The 21,533-nt window shown below is 47.5% G+C and overlaps 1 protein-coding gene across 1 annotated transcript in view; it reads left to right on the top strand.

Moving 5' to 3' along the window:
* SOS1 (SOS Ras/Rac guanine nucleotide exchange factor 1) overlaps positions 1-20,063 on the top strand; it is a 556,506-nt gene extending 536,443 nt beyond the window's left edge. Inside the window, exons 21-22 of the mRNA XM_085611592.1 lie at positions 7,546-7,664; positions 18,319-20,063. Of these exons, the coding sequence (XP_085467718.1) occupies positions 7,546-7,664; positions 18,319-18,816 (617 nt within the window). The 3' untranslated portion in view covers positions 18,817-20,063. The remainder of the gene's footprint in view (positions 1-7,545; positions 7,665-18,318) is intronic.
* The last annotated feature ends 1,470 nt before the right edge of the window (positions 20,064-21,533 follow it).

Genomic DNA, 21,533 nt, shown 5'->3' with positions numbered 1-21,533 from the left:
CCAACCTCCTCACCGAGGTGCTCCAGTTGGCGTCTACTTGGTCGGAGCCGTTGCTTCCCTTCAATGACGCCCATACCGACGTCCTCTTGGGCACTTAGTCGAGGCCGGCCATGGGGTCCACGGTGGATAAAAACGTTGCCAGGCGCCACCGACCGGCGCGCGGTGATCCCGCCTTTTTGACTACTCGCCGTATGCCTGAGAGCCTGGTCATTCAGGCCTCGATGTCCGAGTGCTTTTCCTACGGCCCTCCAGATAAGGACTCTAAACGGCTGGACCAGTTTAGGAAGCTGCTGTTCTCTTCTGCCAGCTTAGGGCTGCGGTCGGTGAACACCGCCTGCTTGTTGGGCCGCTACTCCCACGCGGTGTGAGATGCCGTTGCTCAGGTGTTGCCTCAGTGTCCTGAGGAGGTGCAGGCTGTCCTTTCTCAGGCAATTGCTGAGGGTAAGGTTGCGGCTAAGTTCGCCATTCGGTGTGGGTTGGACACCGCTGACTCATTGGGCAGGGCGATTTCTACAGCTGTGGCGTTGCGACGTCACGCCTGGTTGCGTTCGACTGGGTTCTCGCCCGATGTCCAAAGCTTGCTCATGGACATGCCTTTTGATGGCACCCGCCTGTTTGGCGACAAGGCTGACCGTGCCCTGGAGTGCTTTAAGGATTCGCGGGCTACGGCCAAGTCCTTGGGCCTTTCTACTAAGAGTTCGGCCTCTCTTGGTTTTCGTTCCTTTCGTGGCCAACGTAGAGGCAGTTAGGCGCGCCCATCCCCTAAGCCTGTGCAGAACCAGCCCCAGCGCGGCCGGGGTCGTGGTTTCCACAGGGTCTGGTCGGGGAACCAGCGTGCGGGTCCGTCTGCCTCCACTCCACTGCTTCTGCCTCCAAACCTTCCTGATCTGAGCTTCGGGGAGCACCCCACACCGGTGGGTGGCAGGATCCAGCGCCACCACTTCCCTCACTGGCACGAGATTACATCCGACAAATGGGTGCTGCAGATAATCTGCCACGGTTACTCCCTTCCCTTTCAGTCCTCCCCTCCTGCCATGCCACCTCGATGCCACCGCATGTCGGGCATCACTTGGCTCTTCTCCAACAGGAAGTCACGGCCCTCTTGGCCAAGGGGGCCATCGAGTGTGTTCCTGGACCGGAGGTAGGGAGTGGTTGTTATTCCCACTACTTTCTGGTCCCCAAGAAGGACAAAGGGGCTCTGCGTTCTATCTTGGACCTCCGGAAGGTGAAGTTCAAGATGCTGACTCAGGTCTCAGGTCTTAGCTGCCCTCGACCCTGGAGACTGGATGGTAGCGTTGGACTTGCAGGACGCATATTTTCACATTTCCGTCCTGCCGGCCAGGAGCGTTTTCAGTTTGCCGTGCCCCACTTCGGCCTTACCAGCGCCCCTCGGGTGTTCACGGAAGTGATGGCGGTGGTTGCAGCTTATCTGCTCACGTCGGGGTGTCAGTCTTCCCCTACCTCGATGACTGGTTGTTGAAGGCGGGCTCCCCCCAGGCAGTCGTCGCCCACCTTCAGACTACGGCTGACCTCCTGCATTTGCTGGGGTTCTCCATCAACATGCCGATGTCGCATCTGAGTCCCTCTCAGAAGCTCCCCTTCATAGGAGTGGTTCTGGATTCGACGCTGTTTCGGGTTTATCCTACTGAGCAGCGAGTCTGGGATATTCAGGCTATGATTCTGACCTTTCAGCCTCTGTCCCGGGTTTCAGTCAGGGTGACCCTCCAGCTCTTGGGCCTGATGGCTTCCTGCATCCTGCTAGTGCACCATGCCAGATGGCATATGCCTGGTGTGCAGTGGAACCTGAAGTTCCAGTGGGCGTAGCATCGGGGCAACCTGTCCGATCATGTTCAGATCTCGGAGGGCACTGCACGACACTTGCAGTGGTGGCTCACGAATCGCGATTGGGTCAATGGCAGATCCCTCTCCCTTCCCCAACCGGAGCACACATAGTGACGGATGCGTCCCTCCTGGGATGGGGAGGCCACTTGGGAGAGGCGGAGATAAGAGGTCTCTGGTCTCCGGCGGAGTCCCGGCTCCATATCAACCTCTTGGAGCTGCGGACAATCCGTCTTGCACTGAAGGCATTCCTTCCCTCTGTCCGGGGGAGTGTGGTGCAGGTGTTCACGGACAACACTGCCGCCATGTGGTATTGCAACAAACAGGGCGGGGTGGGGTCATGGACCCTTTGTCAGGAGGCTCTGCGCCTCTGGACGTGGCTGGAACGTCAAGGCATTACCTTGGTGGTTCAACATCTGGCTGGTTCTCTGAATGCCAGGGCGGACGAACTCAGCCGCCGGTGCTTGATGGACCACGAATGGCGTCTGAGCTCGGATGTGGCGCAAGGTCTCTTTCAGCAGTGGGGTGAGCCTTGGTTAGATCTATTCGCCACCAAAGAGAATTCGCAATGTCGTCAGTTCTTCACGTTGGAATTTCCAAGGCGGCACTCGCTCAGCGACGCGGTTTCGTCGCGAGTGGAGTTGCGGTCTGTTGTACGCCTTTCCACCTATACCACTTCTGCCCAGAGTGCTGAAGAAGATCAGGCGCCACCAGGCCCAAGTCATCCTTGTCGCTCCGGATTGGGCACGAAGATACTGGTATCCCGAGCGACTCAGCATGGGGATCGATCCCCCGATCCGACTGCCGCTTCGGGAGGATCTTCTGTCGCAGCAGCAGGGGACGGTCCTCCACCCGAACCTGTCCAGCCTCCACCTCCATGCGTGGAGATTGAGCGGCGATAGTTGACAGCTTTTGATCTTCCTCACAAAGTCTGTGATGTCATCTTGGCAGCCAGGTATCCCTCAACTAAAACGGTATACGCCTGTTGGTGGAACAAATTTGTGGCATGGTGCACAGCGAAGTCTTTGGATCCCCTTTCTGCCCCTCTTTCGGTAGTTATTCTGTTCCTGGTTTCCTTGGCCCGGCAGGGCTCTGCTCTGGGCACTATCAAAAGTTATCCTTCTGCCATCTCCGCCTTTCTCCGGCTTCCTGATCAGCCTTCTCTTTTTAAGTCTCCGATTGTTAACCATTTCCTTAAAGGCATTACACACACGTTTCTTCCCGTGCCGTTCATCATGCCTCAATGGGACTTGAATCTCATTTTGACCTATCTGATGTGCGCTCCTTTCGAGCCCCTACATACAATCAATCATAGGCATTTGTATAGCGCACTGCTCACCCGGAGGGTCTCAAGGCGCTGGGAGGGGGGGGGGGGGCGCTTCTGCTCGAACAGCCAGGTCTTGAGTTGCTTCCTGAAGGCGAGATGGTCTTGCGTTGTCCGGAGGTGGATGGGGAGGGAGTTCCATGTCTTGGCTGCCAGGTAGGAGAAGGATCTTCCTCCGGCGGTGGCTCTGCGGATGCGGGGGACGGTGGCGAGAGCCAGGCTGGCGGAGCGGAGCTGGCGGATGGGCTTGTGGAAGGTCAGGCGGCTGTTGAAGAACTTGGGGCCCAGGTCGTGGAGGGACTTGTGTGTGTGGGTGAGGAGTCAGAATGTGATTCTTTTGTTGACGGGGAGCCAGTGCAGGTCTCTCAGGTGTCCGGAGATGTGGCTGTGTCGGTGGATGTCCAGGATGAGTCGTGCTGAGGCGTTCTGGATCCGTTGGAGTTTCTTCTGGAGTTTGGCGGCGGTGCCGGCGTAGAGGGCGTTCCCGTAGTCCAGCTGACTGGTGACGAGGGCCTGGGTGACTGTCTTCCTGGTCTCGGTGGAGATCCACCGGAAGATCTTTCGAAGCATGCGCAGGGTGTTGAAGCATGAAGACGAGACGGCGTTGACTTGTCTGGTCATCGAGAGGGAGGACATACCTGTCCTTAGCGTCTTCTCACTATCAAGACGGCTTTCCTGGTAGCTATCACCTCTGTCAGAAGAGTGAGTGAGCTCCAGGCTCTTTCTTCCAAACCTCCTTTCCTTTCTGTTCATCCAGACAAGGTGGTTTTAAGTAGGCCTGGGCAAAAATTTCGTTCCGTTCGCGGAAATTGCGATAATTTGACATTTTTGCGTTCCGCGGAGAGCGCGAAAATGTCAAAAATTCCGGTTTCCGCAGCTTGGCGATAATTTGTTTCTTGCTCGCGCTGTAAAATGATACATTCTCGCGCGCGCGCGATCGCCTTACCTGAATCCCTGCGTTCGCCGACAAGTTTTCTTGATCCGGTCGCGTTCTCCATGAGATGTTGTATTGGTTTTAGCCATTTGCGCTGTCTCGCGACAGTTCGCGCCCGCAGTGACGTCATGCGCCGCGCGATCACGTCTTTCTTCTCGCGATCATGCACCGCGAGAACAACTCAAAACAAGATGGCCGCGCCCGCAAGCAACCACATGGGTAAGTTGGCGACCCGCAACCATGCAGAAAATCTCGCGAACATGCCGGAAAAAAACTTCCGCATCTTCGCGATATTTCTGCTTGTTTGCGATAATTTTAAACATTCTCGCGATAATTTGCGAAGGTTAATTCCGCAAATTCCGCCCACCCCTAGTTTTAAGGACCCGTCCTTTTTTCTTGCCAAAGGTTGTCACGCCCTTCCACATCGGGCAGACCATCACTTTGCCCACCTTCTTTCCGCCTCCGCATCCTTCAAGGGAGAAGGAGAGACTCCATCGTCTGGACCCAAAACGTGCGCTTGTGTTCTATCTGAAGCGTACACAGCAGTTCCGGGTGGATGACCAGCTATTTGTTGGCTACGTAGGTGCCAAAAAAGGTCGGGCCGTGCACAAACGAACCATCTCGCGGTGGGTCGTTCTGTGCATCAAAGCATGTTACTCCTTGGCTAAGAAGAAGCCTCCTGTGGGGCTGCGTGCCCATTCTACCAGGGCGACTGAAGCCACTACTGCCTTGGGACGCGGTGTTCCCTTGCAGGACATTTGTCAGGCAGCTACGTGGGCCTCGCTGCACAAGTTTACCAAGCATTACTGCCTTGACAGTCAAGTCCGGAGAGACGGCTTCTTTGGCCGTTCTGTTCTCCGTGACTTTCTGGTGTAATTTGTTTGCAGACCCACCACCGGGGTTGGTATTGCTGGGGTATCTATTCTAAGGTAAGGAATCTATCTCTAACGTGTCTCTTTCAGATGCACAAGTTACTACTTGTGTAACAATATATCTGTAAGAGACATTAGTTAGTGATAGATTCCTTACCGCCCCACCCATCCTGCCCGTTCTGCGAACTGGTTACTAGGGTTAAGGTCATCCCTCTTAGGGCCCTAGTTTTCTGCACCAATGGTCAGTATCTTGCATGGCTCTGCGTTCCTGGCGCGGAAAGTTGTGTACAGAACTGACGTCAGCGCGCATGGGTGGCGCCTAAGTACTCTCTGTGGCGTCATCTCGGCGCTTACGATGCCAGTGACTGACGCGGAGCCGCACAACGCCACCTACTGACGCGCAGGGGTTCTGCTAAGCGAAACTTTCCGGATCCAGTCTGACGTCTGGGGATATTCTAAGGTAAAGAATCTATCACTAACTAATGTCTCTTACAGATATATCGTTACACAATTAGTAACTTGTGCAACAACATGACCACTTAACATTGAAAGACAGAACAGTGCTACACCCAGAACCAGAGTCTTTGAGCCTGGCTCCTGGAGACTTAGAATTCGGTCATTTAAAGCTACCAGAAAACATAATGGCTGTTCTTAGACAATCAAGAAAACCAACAACAAGGAAGTGTTACATTGCTAAATGGAAGAGATACTCTTTATGATGTCTTAAAACGGGCTTATTAAGTAAAAACACTAGACACAATGGTGCTAATATCTTACACACCTACTAGATTACAAATTAACATATGCATCAGATAGCGACTTCTAACTGCAGATTCCTTACCTTTGAATTTACCAGGCGTCGGGCTGAAGCCCGAAACCTTTCCTGAACAGTACCCCTTGCACGTGCCGTCAGGTGGCTCCAGCTCCACATGACATCAGCGATGGTTATGACGTCGCGGTACCTATATATGCGCCACCCAAGCGTGCGGATGTCAGTTATTTTTTCCATGCCAGTTAAGCCACGATCCTGCAAGAGCTACCCTTCTGTCGCTTTTTGACAGGCCTTTTCTCGACCTTTGGTCAAATTTGGAATTTTTCCCAACTTCGTGTGCGAGGATCTCTTAGAGGAAGACAGGATTCAAGCTGTGTGGTGCCTGCCACCGCATGTCGGTTACCAATCCCACCTAGTCTGTCTCGGGTGTCTTGAGCACGACCACGATTCGAAGTTGTGCTCGGGCTGTTGGGCTATGGCTCTGAAGGCCGTGTGAGAGCGGGCTATGAAGCCCCTTGCGGCATGGCAGTCGACAAGGTCCATCGAGACTCCGTGGAGGTCACGGTCCCTATCGAAGAAGAGGAAGTCGTGGGACTGCTCCTGGAGCCCAAAGTCCTCTTCGTTCCACTCGAGGTCCTCTGGACACTTCGGGAAGAGGCACAAGAAGTAGTATTGCTTGGGCATCTATTCTAATGTGAGGAATCTGTAGTTGGAATCCTCTATCAGAAGAACAAGTTACTTACCTTCAGTAACTCAGTAGAGAATCTGTCTAACCGCAGATTCCTCATGGGGACTCCCATCCTCCCTGCTCTGCGATATAGCTCTACCCCCTAACATCCTGTTACATTCTGCACACTGGTCAAACACTCAGTCTAACATGGCGCTGCATTTTTGGCATTGAAATAGTGATGAAAAAAAAGATGTCCGCGTGCAGGTGGTGCTTTATATAGGCACACAACACTCCCAACGCAGAGCCATCTACTGGTGAGCAGAGGTACTGCTCAAGATTTTCCCGATCCATTCTGATACTTGTGCAATATCTTAAGGTGAGGCGTCTGCAGTTAGATTGATTGTCTACCAGAAAAGAATTACTGAAGGTGGGTAACTTGTTGATCAAAGCAACCCTTTGCTTGAAATATTTTTAGAATGGAGTTTGATTTAGTTACCATACTGTTAAGTTGCTTTCTAGCTTCATTCTGCATAGTATATGTGATGCTGGAGATGTATTATGTTTCCAATCATCACTGCAAAATGTAAAACTGCTCAATATTTCTATAGCCCGAAACAAAATGTAAACAACGTTTCAAACAAACAGTCGCTGGGGGGACTGACCCAAACATGGGGTTGTCACAAATCCCATCTCTGTAGTAGTGTGTGTGTTGCGATTGCTACCGCACTGCTCCAAAATGGATCTAAGAGTTTCCCTGGAATGGTTTAATAGGCTGTGTGAACAGATGGAAATGTAGTTTGATGTAATTTATGTGTTATACAGTATAACTTATACCTCTAAGTAAAGATTTCCAAGCACCACTCCTGATACGACAAATATAACCAATTTGAGTCTGCTAAAGATGGAAAGGCTGTATAATTAATGTTGTTCTTAATAGCATAGCAAAAGAGATGTACCGCTGTGTTTTCAGTTTTAGAATTACTTTAAGTAGTTTTAAATTTCCACATAAATGTTTTCATTTGTTTGTTCTTAGGAACAATGCAACTACCCAAGCGTTGAAATTTACCAGCAGTCATTAGGAAAGATTTCCAATTTATCACTTTTTTCTACTCTTTTCTGTTTTGTTTTATGAAGGATCTGCTTCAGTGTCATCAATCAGTTTTAGCAAAAGCACAGATGAAACTCCTATACCACCGCCAGTTCCTCCGAGGAGGAGACCAGAATCCGCCCCAACAGAGTCTTCCCCATCAAAGGTAGAGAAATTAATATATAGCAGAATTAGCTGTGAAGTTTCTCATTTACTTAAATTTGATGAAAACTTGATTTTTATTTTTTTTATTCTAGTTTTGGTTTGATTTAAGTAACTACAATCAAATAATTGTTTATCTCAAACAGATTAACTTATGACTTTATTAAAACTTGTATAAAATATGTCTGCTTAACGTTTTGCTATTTAATGTTATTGTATATGTGGCTATGTGAAGTGTATTGGGCAGCAAATGCAGCAATAGGATAATTCATTGCACTTGTCTGGAAAAGGGAGCAATGTATCCAAGCTGGAACAAGTGCATCTTTAGCACTTTGTGAAAGTTAAGATTGTTTCCCTTACCTATTTAGATAATGTAACATTTCAAAGTATAGTGCCCTCTAAGTAGCAATGCAACCACTGTCCCAAAGTTTAGAGAATCTGCAAACTGTGACTTGGCTATTCTGATGTATACTTCTACATGCAGATTCCTCACCTGTAGAACAACACCAGGGGTCAGACTGGATGCAGAAACTTCAAGACAATAAGGTCACCTGTAGAGGGCGCTGGACTCAGTCGGCACCAGAAATTATATTAAGCGTTGCCATCAAAACTTAAAGTTCTGTCCTGGCACGTCAGTGTTGGTTCTCTTTATTCCGCACCTTTGATGCAGATTCAAGCTTACACTCTCTGAGAAATGTTTCTCCTCCAAAAATGTTTTCATATTGCAGTACCATAACCCTTCCTAGAAAATCTGGTTTTAAGCCGTTTAGAGAATGTGAGAGACGGAAGTCCATCACAGACCCCAGTGTCATCTGCTTATGGTGTCTAGAGTCTGGCCATGTCTCTAAATCTTGCTCCTCCTGTCTCTCCATGAACCCAAAGGTCATAAAGGAACAGGAGGCCAAATTCTGCATAGTCAGGACAAAGGATGAGTACCGGCATCAGATGCGCTCTCAATGCCGTTCCCATTCTCCATCCTCTTATTCGGGTCTAGAAGAGGAAGCATAGGAGGAAGGAGAAGAAACGCTCTAGAGGCAAGTCCCTTCGTCGTGCTCAGTGTCTCACAAACCTCTCATCCTCAGAACTGGAGCTTATTGGCCTTGCACCAGGAGATCGTTCACGCAGCCTCACTCCTATGTACCTGGCTCTGGACAGGTCTCCTTTCCAAAAACCCTAAGTGCCTCCACCTCACATGCCTTTAACACCGGCTTTTCCAGAGTTCTTGACCCTGGGATTCGGCTCGGCTGCATTCTTGTACACAATGTTCTCCATCTTCAAGAAAGTGTCAATGCTTTCCAGCATGACTTTGAGAACCAGCGGCCTCAACACAACTGCTGATGTGCCTTTCTTTCCAACCAACTCCTTTCCTCGCCGCACTATTGGAACCAGGTACGTCTCTTCATTGCTTTGATCCGCTGCTAGATTTCTCTGTGCCACTTCCGTCACCACCCTCTGCTTCAGCTTCAGACGTAATGACAAAACCAGACCCCAAGCCCCAGCTTCGCTCTCACAGAGAGGCCCAGCAAATTACAGATCACCTACACAAAATGTTTGGAATGGATGTGGATTCAATAAGCTACAATCCTTGTGCTAGTCAGGACCAGGAAACTCTTGAGTTTCAAGGGCTCTCGTCGGTTTGTAGGTTGGATACCTCCTCTTAGCTGGCTATGGAACTTCCTACAGGTCTGCCAATGACGGAGGTTGTGCAACTACCCACTACTGAAACAAAGAGTTGGAGGCATATGAGCTGCAGATCCCACACTAAGGAGAAGATCGCCATCTGGTGTTGGGCTCGGATGATTGCAGGTTGTTGTTGTCTTCGGAAGAAGTCTTTGGTCACGAGATAGGTGACTCCTCCTCTGGACAACAGTGCTCATGGGCATCCACTCCATCCTCAGATTGTTTTTTTCCGCCATTGGGTTCGGATGAACTTTTTTCCGCTCCAGCAGAAAACTTCTAGCAATCACAACGACGTCGAAATCCCATCGGACCGGATCCGGACGCGGCTGATGGAAAGGACACCCTTTAAAAAATGCCTCCAATGTGGAGCAAAGTTTCCTCATAGTGATCACCACGAGGTCTGTAATTTGTGCCTCTCACCAGACCACAACGAATCCAGCTGTCCAGCCTGCTCCGCATTCCGTTCGAAGAAAACTATCCGGGACGAAGAGCTCGACGCCATATCATGGCCAAACCGGTTCCGGAACCAGAAGACATCTTTGCACAAGATGTCCCTGACGACGACTCCGAAGACCTCCAGATCGTGTCCGAGGCAGACGATTCTGATCCGAGGCAGCCTGTGAGTACCAGCTCCCCTACCCCAACCCCACCAAAAAAGACATTGGTCAAGACTCTGCCAGCTGGGCCCAGTCGCGATCCAAAATCATCTTCAGAAGCCCCGCCCTCGGGCCCGGCTCCGAAGAAAACTAAGCCTGCAGGTGGCTCGGGCTCGAGCAAACCTCATATTATTGTGCCTATAATACCTTCGGCACCGAAGCAGGCTCCGAGACCGAAATCTCCATCGGCTCCGAAACGTCACTCGGCACCGAGGTCTCCACCGGCACCGAAACGTTCTTCGGCGCCGAGGTCTCCACCGGCACCGAAAGGCTCGTCGGCACCGAAAAATCCACCGGAACCGAAAAGTTCTTCGGCACCAAAAACATCCTCGGGGCCAAAAAAAGTCCACAAAGAACCTGCCGATCTCTCAAGATCGGAACAAAAAAAGTCGGCGCCAAAGCCGCCTTCGGACACTGAGGAACTTTTTCGGCCAGATCCAAAGCAAAAACGGATTTACATAAATCCTAAAACCGGACATGTCACAGCGGTGCCGTACAAGAAAAGGAAGCTGGACACAACACCTCCTCCAGCTCCTCTAAAGAAGAAGGACTGTGCCACTTCACCCATACATCCTTCCTCTCCAACATTACCTCCTATCCCATCCCCCCCCCACCCCCACCGCCTTCACCTCTACCATCTCCTTCTCACACACCACCTCCACAGGATGATGATGATTTAGGGGGAGGGGGGAGACCCAGATTTCTTTAATGATCCCACTGATCCCTTTACACTCCCGGACACAGCACCAGTAGATGACTGGACTTACCCTATGCCTGATCCCACTCCATACCCCTCAAAACCCTCCCCTCCTGATGAACATTTAGGGTTTGCTCAGATTAGAAACAGAGCAGCACTGTTTCATGGCGTCACCATGCACACCGACACACCTGAGGAAGATTTTCTCCTCGACACCTTTAAGCAGACGCAAAAGACAGTTCACATTCTACCCATGATTAAGGGAGTGATAAAGCACGCCACTGAGGTTTTTAAAGACCCTGGTAGGGCCAGGGTTCTCAACCCCCGGATCGAAAAAAAATACAGACCGGCGCCACAAGATCCTGCGTACATCAAAGCGCAACTCCCCTTAGACTCACTAGTCGTATCAAATGCCAGAAACTCCCAAACAACCAGAGACACGCCGCCCCCAGACAAAGAGTCTAAACTCTTGGAGGCTTCCGGCAAAAGGGTTGCCGCACAAGCTGCTAACCACTGGCGTATTGCCAATACACAAGCCCTATTGGCTCGCTATGATAGGGCTCATTATGATCAACTAGAGGACCTTTTGCAACACCTGCCTGATCAATACAAATCACAGGCCAATGACCTCATCCAAGAGGGTAAACTAATATCAAATGCCTCCATCAAATGTGCATTAGACGCAGCGGACACCGCCTCTAGGGCAGTCAACACAAGCGTATTGCTTAGACGCCACGCATGGCTACGCATTTCCGGCTTTAAGCCGGAAGTACAAACCACCATTCTTGCTCAACCCTTTAATCAGGAGCAACTATTCAGACCCGCAGTAGACACTGCCTTAGAAAAAATGAAGAAAGATAATGAGACTGCCAAATCAATGGGAGCATTGCAGTCTACTCAACCCAGAGGCTCCTTTCGTTGCTCCTTTTATAGAGGAGCTTCCAAAAATGTGGGAACAGACACCTCTTCCACCTTCAAAACATCAGGTCAAACATCCCCTAACAGAGGATATTTTAGAGGAGGTTACCGGGGAAACCATACTAAAGGCCGAGGACGGGGCAACAACAACACCCGCACCTCTCCAGCCACTAAACAGTGACTTGCCACCACTCCCCCCCCAGACCATTCCACTCCGTTCGGGGGAAGACTTCAACAGTTCCTACCTGTCTGGAATTCCATCACAACAGACAGGTGGGTAAGACAAACTATCCAGTCTGGCTACTGCCTCGAACTCATAAACACCCCCCCCCCCCAAACATACCACCCAAGCACCGTCCCATGACATCTCACCACCTCACGCTCCTCAAACAAGAAATTCAGTCTTTGCTTCAAAAACACGCAACAGAACCTGTTCCACTACAACATCAGGGCACAGGAGTATATTCTCTATACTTCCTCATTCCTAAAAAGGACAAGACCTTAAGACCCATACTAGACCTCAGACTACTAAACCAGTACATACAATCGGATCATTTCCACATGATCACTCTCCAACAGGTCCTTCCATTACTTCAACAAGGCGACTTCCTTGCCACATTAGACCTCAAGGACGCATATTTTCACATCCCTATGCATCCCGCTCACAGGAAGTATCTACGATTCGTGGTAGACGGTCAGCACTATCAGTTTGCAGTTCTCCCATTCGAAGTAACAACCGCGCCCAGGGTATTCACCAAATGCTTACCAGTTGTGGCAGCATATCTCAGAAGACAACAAATACATGTCTTCCCCTATCTGGACGATTAGCTCATAAAAGCCAATACTCTAGACAAATGCGTTCTCCACACTCACCGCACTATTCAAACCCTACACATCTTGGGATTTACCATCAACTATCCAAAATCTCAACTACAACCCTCCCACGTACATCAATACCTGAGAGCCACCATAGATACATCCAAGGCCATAGCTTATCCCAGCACAGCCAGGATAGCCAACATACAAAATCTCATCAAAAAATTTCAAACACAACACTCTCTTCCAGCAAGAGTGTTCATGCAACTCTTAGGCATGATGGCGTCATGCATCTCCATAGTACCCCATGCACGCCTTCAAATGCGTCCCTTACAGGAATGTCTAGCACAACAGTGGAACCAGGCCCACGGACAACTTACCGATCTGGTGTTGGTGGACAGCAGCTCACTTCGTTCACTGAAGTGGTGGAACACCATCAACCTGCGGCCGTTCTTAGAGCCTCTTCCACAAGTTGTGCTGACCACCGATGCATCTCTCACAGGGTGGGGAGCCCACCTCCTTCAGCACACCACTCAGGGCAGGTGGACCACTCAACAAAAACAGCTCCACATCAATCACCTAGAACTTCTAGCGGTGTTCCTAGCACTGAAATCCTTCCAAGTGCATCTAAAAAACAGAACTGTCCTCATCCGCACAGACAACATGACCACAATTTATTACATACAGAAGCAGGGGGGGACACATTCTCTACAACTGTCCCAACTTGCACAACAAATCTGGAGATGGGCAATTCCCCAAAACATCTACCTGCTAGCAGAACACCTCCCAGGGGTTCAGAACCAGGTGGCCGACCTCCTAAGTCGCCACACACAGCAAATACACGAATGGGAATTACACCCCAAAGTCCTACTCCCATTCTTCCAAAAGTGGGGACAACCAGACATAGACCTGTTCGCCACACAAGAAAACGCAAAATGCCCAACCTTCGCCGCCAGGTTCCCACACCCACGGTCAAAGGGCAATGCAATATGGATGAACTGGTCAGGCAGATTTGCGTACGCTTTTCCGCCTCTCCCACTCATTCCATTTGTGGTACGCAAACTGAAACAACAGTCGCTAACACTCATCCTAGTAGCTCCCACTTGGGCACGTCAACCCTGGTTCACCACACTTCTAGAACTATCGCTAGTTCCACATCAAAAACTGCGTCTCTCCCCGCATCTATTAACCCAGAACCATGGAGAAATCAGACGACACCCAGATCCTCAAACACTGAACTTGGCAATCTGGCTCCTAAAGTCTTAGAGTTCGGGTACCTCAACCTTCCTCCAGACTGTATGAATATCAAAAAAGAAGCCAGAAGACCTACTACTAGGGCATGCTATGCTGTAAAATGGAAAGGATTTGCCATTTACTGCACTAACAATAACATACAACCACTGGATGCTTCCATCCAAAACATCATTTGCTATTTACTACACTTGCAAAGATGCAATTTAGCGTATTCCTCTATACGTCTACACCTAGCGGCATTAGCTGCCTACTTGCAAAATAGACAACACCTGTCCTTCTTTAAGGTACCAGCCATTAAAGCATTTATGGAGGGTCTTAAAAGAATTATTCCTCCAAGGTTACCACCTTCCCCAGTGTGGAACCTTAATATTGTTCTAACAAGGCTCATGGGTCCCCCATTTGAACCAATGCACAAATGCGAACTGCAGTTCCTAACATGGAAAGTGGCTTTCCTTGTCGCAATCACATCCCTGCGAAGAGTAAGTGAAATACAAGCCTTAACTCTTGAAGAACCCTTCCTACGCCTACATCGTAACGAAGTGGTTCTTAGGACAAATCCTAAATTCCTCCCTAAAGTAATCTCCTCTTTCCATCTAAACCAGTCAGTCGAACTGCCAGTCTTCTTCCCTAATCCAGACTCAGTAGCTGAGAGGGCACTTCATACCTTAGATGTTAAAAGAGCCTTGCTTTATTACATCGACAGAACCAAACCTTTTCGAAAAACCAAGCAACTGTTTGTTGCTTTCGCTCCACCACATAAAGGCAACCCTATTTCCAAATCGGGTATCGCCAGGTGGATAGTTAAATGTATCCAAATATGTTATCAAAAAGCTAAACGTACTCTTACAGTTTCCCCTAGGGCGCACTCCACGCGTAAAATAGGAACTTCTATGGCATTCTTAGGGAACATCCCCTTAGAAGACATTTGCAAAGCAGCCACATGGTCTACTACACACACCTTCACTAAGCATTACTGTGTTGATGTGCAATCCAAACAACAAGCTTCAGTAGGCCAAGCTGTCCTCAAAACTCTATTCCAAACTGCTGCAACGGATACAGGTGACCACCGCTAGGGGAGACACTGCTATATAGTCTATCCTTAGTGTGTGATCTGCAGCTCATATGCCTCGAACGGAATATGCTACTTACCATTATGCATCTGTTCTTGGCATGTAGAGCTGCAGAGCCACACACGCCCACCCGCCTCCCCGGGACCTGTATCTGTTCCAGCATTGTCTTAATTAGACACTACACATGGACATCCTTTCTCTTTACTTATACACTCCATCATTTGCCATCATGGCGAAAAAAAATCTGAGGATGGAGTGGATGCCCATGCGCACTGTTGTCCAGAGGAGGAGTCACCTATCTCGTGACCAAAGACTTCTTCCGAAGACAACAACAACCTGCAATCATCCGAGCCCAACACCAGATGGCGATCTTATCCTTAGTGTGTGGCTCTGCAGCTCTACATGCCAAGAACAGATGCATACTGGTAAGTAGCATATTCCTAAACCTCCTTGCTGAGGTTCTCCTGCCTGCTATGACCTCCTCCGAACCTCTTCTTCCTTTCAGTGATCACATCATTGCGGCTTGCGAGAATCTGTCCTCTATGCCTCCTGTTATCGCTCTGCCCCTGGTTATCCAGCCTTCCTCTCCACACATCCATCACCATAGAACTTAGTCATCCATGCTTCTCAGGTGCCATTCCTACATTCCACTCTGACCAAGAATGCCTTGAGGCCTGGGGCAAGACAAGCTTTTAGATAGGGAGTATTGCCCTCTAAAATCTATTAATGCCAACGGTTTTCTCACCAGTTAAAACTGTACAGTGTGGGACATTGCGAAGATGATTTTACTGCATGTCCTTGCCAACATGATGGCTCATTTTCAAGAGGTCAGCACTGATGGTCAGAACACTTCCCAGCACATCATAAAATCTGGATTGGTCATGGCAGACTCCATTGCCCAAGCCATGGGTACATCGGTCATGGTGTAACATCATGTTTGGCTGAGGGCATCCAACTTTTCCACTGATGTCCAGACCAATCTAATGAATCTCCCATTTGACTTAATACATCCAATAGCTGATTTAAGTAAGACGAGGATATACCATTTTAAAATCTGCAAGGCCCAGACCCCAGTCCTTGGACCTTAATTTCCTGCCTCCGAAGAAAGACTAGCTACCTTTTCATCGCTGTTGGAGTTGGCCTCTCTGCATGGTCATCCCCATTTTTTTTGCCTTCACCCTCCTGCTTTCTGAACTTGTTTTTGTTGGCTTTTAGGACTCGGACAATTTACCACTAATATCAAATGCTAAAGTGCTTTTGCTTTCTCCTTTAAACCTGGTGAAATTGGCTTACTCTCAATGGCACATTTAATTTCCTTTTAAGTCTCTAGTAAAGTGGTACTACATGTACCCAGTGGCCTGCATCACTAATTGTGCCGGCCACTTACGTAGCCTTTGAAACATGTCTCAGGCCTGCCATTTCAGTCTGTGTGTGTACTCTTAAACTGCCATTTTGACCTGGCAAAATAAAACTTTTGCCAGACTTTAACCTTCCTTTCTAATACATATAAGTTGCCCGTGCACTGTATTTAAAAAGTGGGATATGTACTTTTAACTTTTACTTGTTCTGGTTGGAAAAACTCTTACATCTTGTTTTTCACTTCTGTAGGGTCTGCCTCACCCATAGGATAACATTGAGTTACCTTACTACATTTAATAAGCGATGACTTTCAACCGGGAGCAGTTATTAATGTCGAGTTTGGTTTCTAAAAAATAGTTATTTAAAAAAGTTGTCTTTTAAGCCACAATTCTCAAAGTGCCACTTTTGGGGAGTTGGCATTTATCCTGTCCCAAACATTTGGTGCCTGCAGCCTGGGTCGCATATATCTAGATGTAGTTGTCAGTTGGTGTTTGTGTATTACTTCCGTACAGAAAAAGGGGATGTTGGTGTTGGTAGGATGGGCCATCTCTGATTTGATAAGGGGCAGACCTGTCACCTGCACATTAGAACTACTTTGCCTCAGCATACTCACAAAGGGTTTCACACTAGTCTTTTGTGCCCCCGGACAAATGTAAGGCCATGGCAGGGACACAAGAAATTCCAGACGCCTTTGTATAGGGAGAACTCTAGAAGCTTCTCCCACTTCAAAGTGGACTCCATGTATAAACAGTGCCTCCTCAGATTCAACTCTTCAGTACACATCTGGACTTGTGGAAGACTCACAAGAAGGACTGCCCTGCTGTCTTGCTAAACTGCTGCTTTAGTGAAGACGACTGGACCTGCATCTTAAATCCAGGACTACCAGAGTGACTCCAAGGGCTAGTTGGCTGGTCTCCTGAGCAGAGCTTTAGGGACAGAAAAGGCTCTAACCATTTAGACCCCTGCACCCGGACTCTGCCTGCTGCTGTGGGTCCTAACCCCCAAATGGTGCTACTCCAGCCCTAGATCCTTGGAAGTGGGTATAAAGGTGCTCTGCCAGCCCAGCTGTGGTCTCTACCAGAACTTCCGCAGATCTTTGCCGTGCCTTATCGGAAATGACGTAGTCCTGAAGCAAGCCTGCCCTGCAGTCCTTGCAGCTCATCAGACCCGCTGTTACTTGACACACCATCAACGCTGACCTTGCAACTCATCAGAACCGACACAGTGCAGCCTTAATACAAGTCTGCACCACAGCCCTCACAGCTCATCAGAACCCCTGCTGCACATCGCATCCTTGACTCGAACCTCACAGCTCCTCATAGGAACCGACACATCCTCAATGCATATCACCATTGCAGCCCTTGTAGCTCATCGGAACCGCAGCTGTGTGACGCGGACCTCACAGCGCTCCTCTGGACCACAAGTGAGCTCCACAATGCTCTGCAAGCAGAATGTAAGATACATTTCCCAGAAGGACTGACTTGATCCTTGTTTCCGACCCGGTCTCCTCCATGGTCGGCCTGAAATTGGGACTTTATCCCAGTATGGCATTACCAGGTAACCACAGTTGCTGCTATGTGCTTTTAAGAACTATTTTACCTAAACCTTTAAAAATGCATACCTTCGGTTCTACTGATTGGATTTTTGTCTTCTGGTGTCAAATTATTTAAATTTGCTATATTTTTCTCCATTGATTTGGGATTTTTCTTGTGTTGTGTTTTCACTTGATTACTGTTTGTGTGCTGCATAAATACTTTGTTATATGAACAGAGTCCACCTTGGGGCACTATGTATCCTGCCATCCACTCGAGCTATCCTCTGGCCATCTTTCCTCTTTAGACATCCTAAATTTTAACCACCCCACCTTCATCATTTTACTACATTCCCTCACCGCCATATGGCGTCTGGGAACTACCATTCATGATTTACTCAAGTGTTATTGATATCTCTAAACCCCAACATAGTTTCAGTGTCACAGTACATCATGTTCCCACTACTTTCCCAGACAAGTGATGGATATTAGTCTGTCTGTGTATGTTCTGCATGAAAGATGTGAATGGAAATTGTGGGGTGAAACAAGATATGGTGTAAAACAAAAAAATAAATTAAATGGAATTTGAACTATAGTTTACTTCAAGGAGTTTGTATTTAACATGAGTGTTGTATACACAAAGAACGTATTGAAATATTTATCATTTTATTCTTTAGATGATGTCCAAGCACTTGGACAGTCCACCAGCAATTCCTCCTCGGCAACCAACAACAAAAGTATATTCACCACGTTTTTCAATGCCAGACCGGACATCAGTTTCTGATTCTCCCGAAAGCCCACCATTGTTACCACCCAGAGAACCAGTCCGAACACCAGATGTCTTCTCCAGCTCACCACTACATCTCCAGGCACCTCCTTTGGGTAGAAAAAGTGAACTTACTAATACTTTCTTCCCCAACAGTCCTTCCCCCTTTACTCCTCTGCCGCCACAGACGCCTTCTCCACATGGAACACGCAGGCATCTACCTTCGCCACCTTTAATCCCACAGGAAATGGAGCTTCCTCCTACTGCTGGGCCACCAGTTCCACCACGACAAAGCACTTGTCAGCCTATCCCAAAGCTGCCTCCAAAAACTTATAAGAGGGAGCTGCTGACTCTTCAGCCAATTCACAGGGATGGACCACCACTGCTGGAAAATGCCCACTCTTCCTAAGTTGAGATGTGTTCTCCAAACACTAAAGACTCGTCTTTTTTTATACAGTGTATATAACATGAATCACAAGAAAATGACTTGTATCATAATAATATGGCTAGTTGGTGGTTGTTTCAGCAAACAAAAATGTATTGTAAAGAAATGTTACAGCTGATTAGTCTGAAAATAGCTTGGAGGGAATATCTGGCCAAGAGAAAATAAATATCAGGTTTGCATGATTAAGTACTTGTTGCCAACAAGGAAAGAGATGGATATTTTGATATCCTGTGCCCCCCCCCCCCCCAAATATACACATATGGAACTAAACCATAGTGCACTTTCTCTGTATTTGTGTTTACAAATACATGTATATATTATATTTACTCAAAGCAACTACACCTAAACAGGGATCTTTACATCCTACTTAATTTCCCTTTGCCACTCTTTTCTTGTATCACAAAAAGGACTGTGAGAAAGATCTGTGGTACCTATCTTTGTAAAACTAAAGCAAAGCGCTGTATTGCAGTCATGTTTACATATTGTTACATTGAATAATATGGGTACCTGCTTGACCAAAGAGGTACTTTTGTTTTTGGGATTTTTTTTGTTGTTTCTTTTTTGTTAAGTTTAATTTTAATGGTGCCAGTTCAAAAAGGTAATTTTGTGTTTGCCAGAAGAAAATATATGTTTTTGCTTCTTGAGACAAGGGAGATTAAAGTCTTATGTTTTTAAAGTAACACCAAAACAGAGAGGCCCAATGTTAATGCCTGGTTCAATATACAGTAACTCTACATTTTAAAAGACTGTTAATCTGTATTAGTAACATGTACAATATAACCTTCTAATGTTTATCCAGTAATGGCATGCATTTTCATGTACCACTTTATCATGGCATGGAAATGCAGGCATAGAGAATTACAAAGTTACAATATTGCACCCTTTTTGTCACACACACTAAGAAGAAACATCAAAAGAAAAAGGTAGAGGCAGAAATGTTTGTAGAATACATGATCACACATAAATACTTTGAGGTCTTCTGCCACTTGAGTCAAATCTCATTGTCAAAGCAAATCATTATATGAATACACAGGTCTTAACTATGTATGGTATCCTTTGTCATATAGGCAGTTGTTGCATCAGACACTTCATACAGTACTTTAATAGAATAACATGATGTGTCACGATTAGACAAATTGGCTTTATTTTAAGACATCCCATAAAGTTAGCAGGAACTGACATTGATTTATAAACGTGAAAAATTATAGAAACTTTTCCTACTTTCCATGAGTTACTTTTACATTTTCATTTGAACCTTATGAGTGAGCTGAGGAATAACATGTATATTTGGTGTGAGCAGTGTATTAAGAGGGCTGCTTTGAAAAGTAATGCATAGTGCATTGCATGGTTTTTAATTTACTTCTATGTTCTCATTTAGTAATTCTTACCTACCAGATCCTGAACGTTATCTGGTAGCGAAAGAACTATTGCTTGCCATTGGTTGTCATATGGTCTCTCTTATTTGCTTGCTTCTTATTCTATGGCATTCTTTATGCAAGCTTGTCCATCTTGTGATTGTCCTTCTCCCGGGAGCATAGTCTCATTGCCATCCCTTTGATTAGCTTCGATTACCTGAAACATATTCTTCCCCTGTCCACTTTTGGTAACTTTCTTTTTTGTTAAGCACTTGTAGAGTGCATGTGTTTTCCAGCTCTCTCTTGTGCACTACAACCCCAATGACCACCTGCACTTCTTGTTTCTCTCTCACCATTGTGCTGCTCATTTGTCCTCACACATACATCTTCCCCCAACCCCACATGTTCTCTGTTGCTTTCTTCCTCACCCTGTTTTGCTTTCAACCTGATAGTTTTTTTCCCCAACCCCTATGTTGCTCTCACCCTCATGTGCTGCTTGCTTTCAGTCTCTCCTTGTTTCTCACATGCCCCCACATGCTCCATGTTTTTTTCTCCTTCGTGTACTTCTCACCTCTACCCCATGTTGCTGTCTCCCTCGTGCACTGCTTTTCCCTTTCACCCCACATGCTCACCCATTGTCTCGCACCTCCATGGTACTTTTTGTTATGCGCTTTCATGTGAAAAAAAGATAAATCTTTTAAATTCACCGATCCAAGTGACGACCACCATCTTAGATTGGTAAATAATTATCATAGTGAATGAGGCCTATGATATTCCATGGGTATGCGTATGCATTGTGAAACATGCATGCACATAGATCATCAAACATGCACACACCTTCAGACTGATGTGCTCCACACCTTCCGACTGAAGTGCTCCCCAGTAGTGATTGCAGCTTTTAAATTCTTTTTTATCAATGCTGCACAGCATCAGGTGAAAGCATTCAGATTTTCCCCCAGCGCTGTGCATCATTTCCAGAAGGCCTGCCAGAGCCAGTATGTCCCAAAGGCAATATCTGTTGGGTTTGCCAGTGCTTGTGTAATTTGTGTGCATCACGTTTTGCAGGCCTGTTCTTTCTTCACCTTACTAACCCATTTCTTGCTGCTCAGCGTAACACAGAAACAGAAGTGCATATGCTTTGGCAGCAGCAATGAATCAGTATGATCAATTGTAATGCGAAAAAAGAAGTATGTTTTAAATGGTACAATCATTTTTTGCAGCATGTTAAACAGGAGCAGAGTCCAGTTTTGAGAAGGGGAAACTCCTGTGGAGGTATTTTTTGTGCTGAGAGAGATGATAGGACAGTCAGGGGCATAGCTTCGTGGG

This window comes from Triturus cristatus, chromosome 6 (genome assembly GCF_964204655.1).
Source record: "Triturus cristatus chromosome 6, aTriCri1.1, whole genome shotgun sequence".
NCBI classification, from domain to species: domain Eukaryota; kingdom Metazoa; phylum Chordata; class Amphibia; order Caudata; family Salamandridae; genus Triturus; species Triturus cristatus.
The sequence above is the reverse complement of the archived record's forward strand: the minus strand, read 5'-3'. Positions and strand labels throughout refer to the sequence as shown.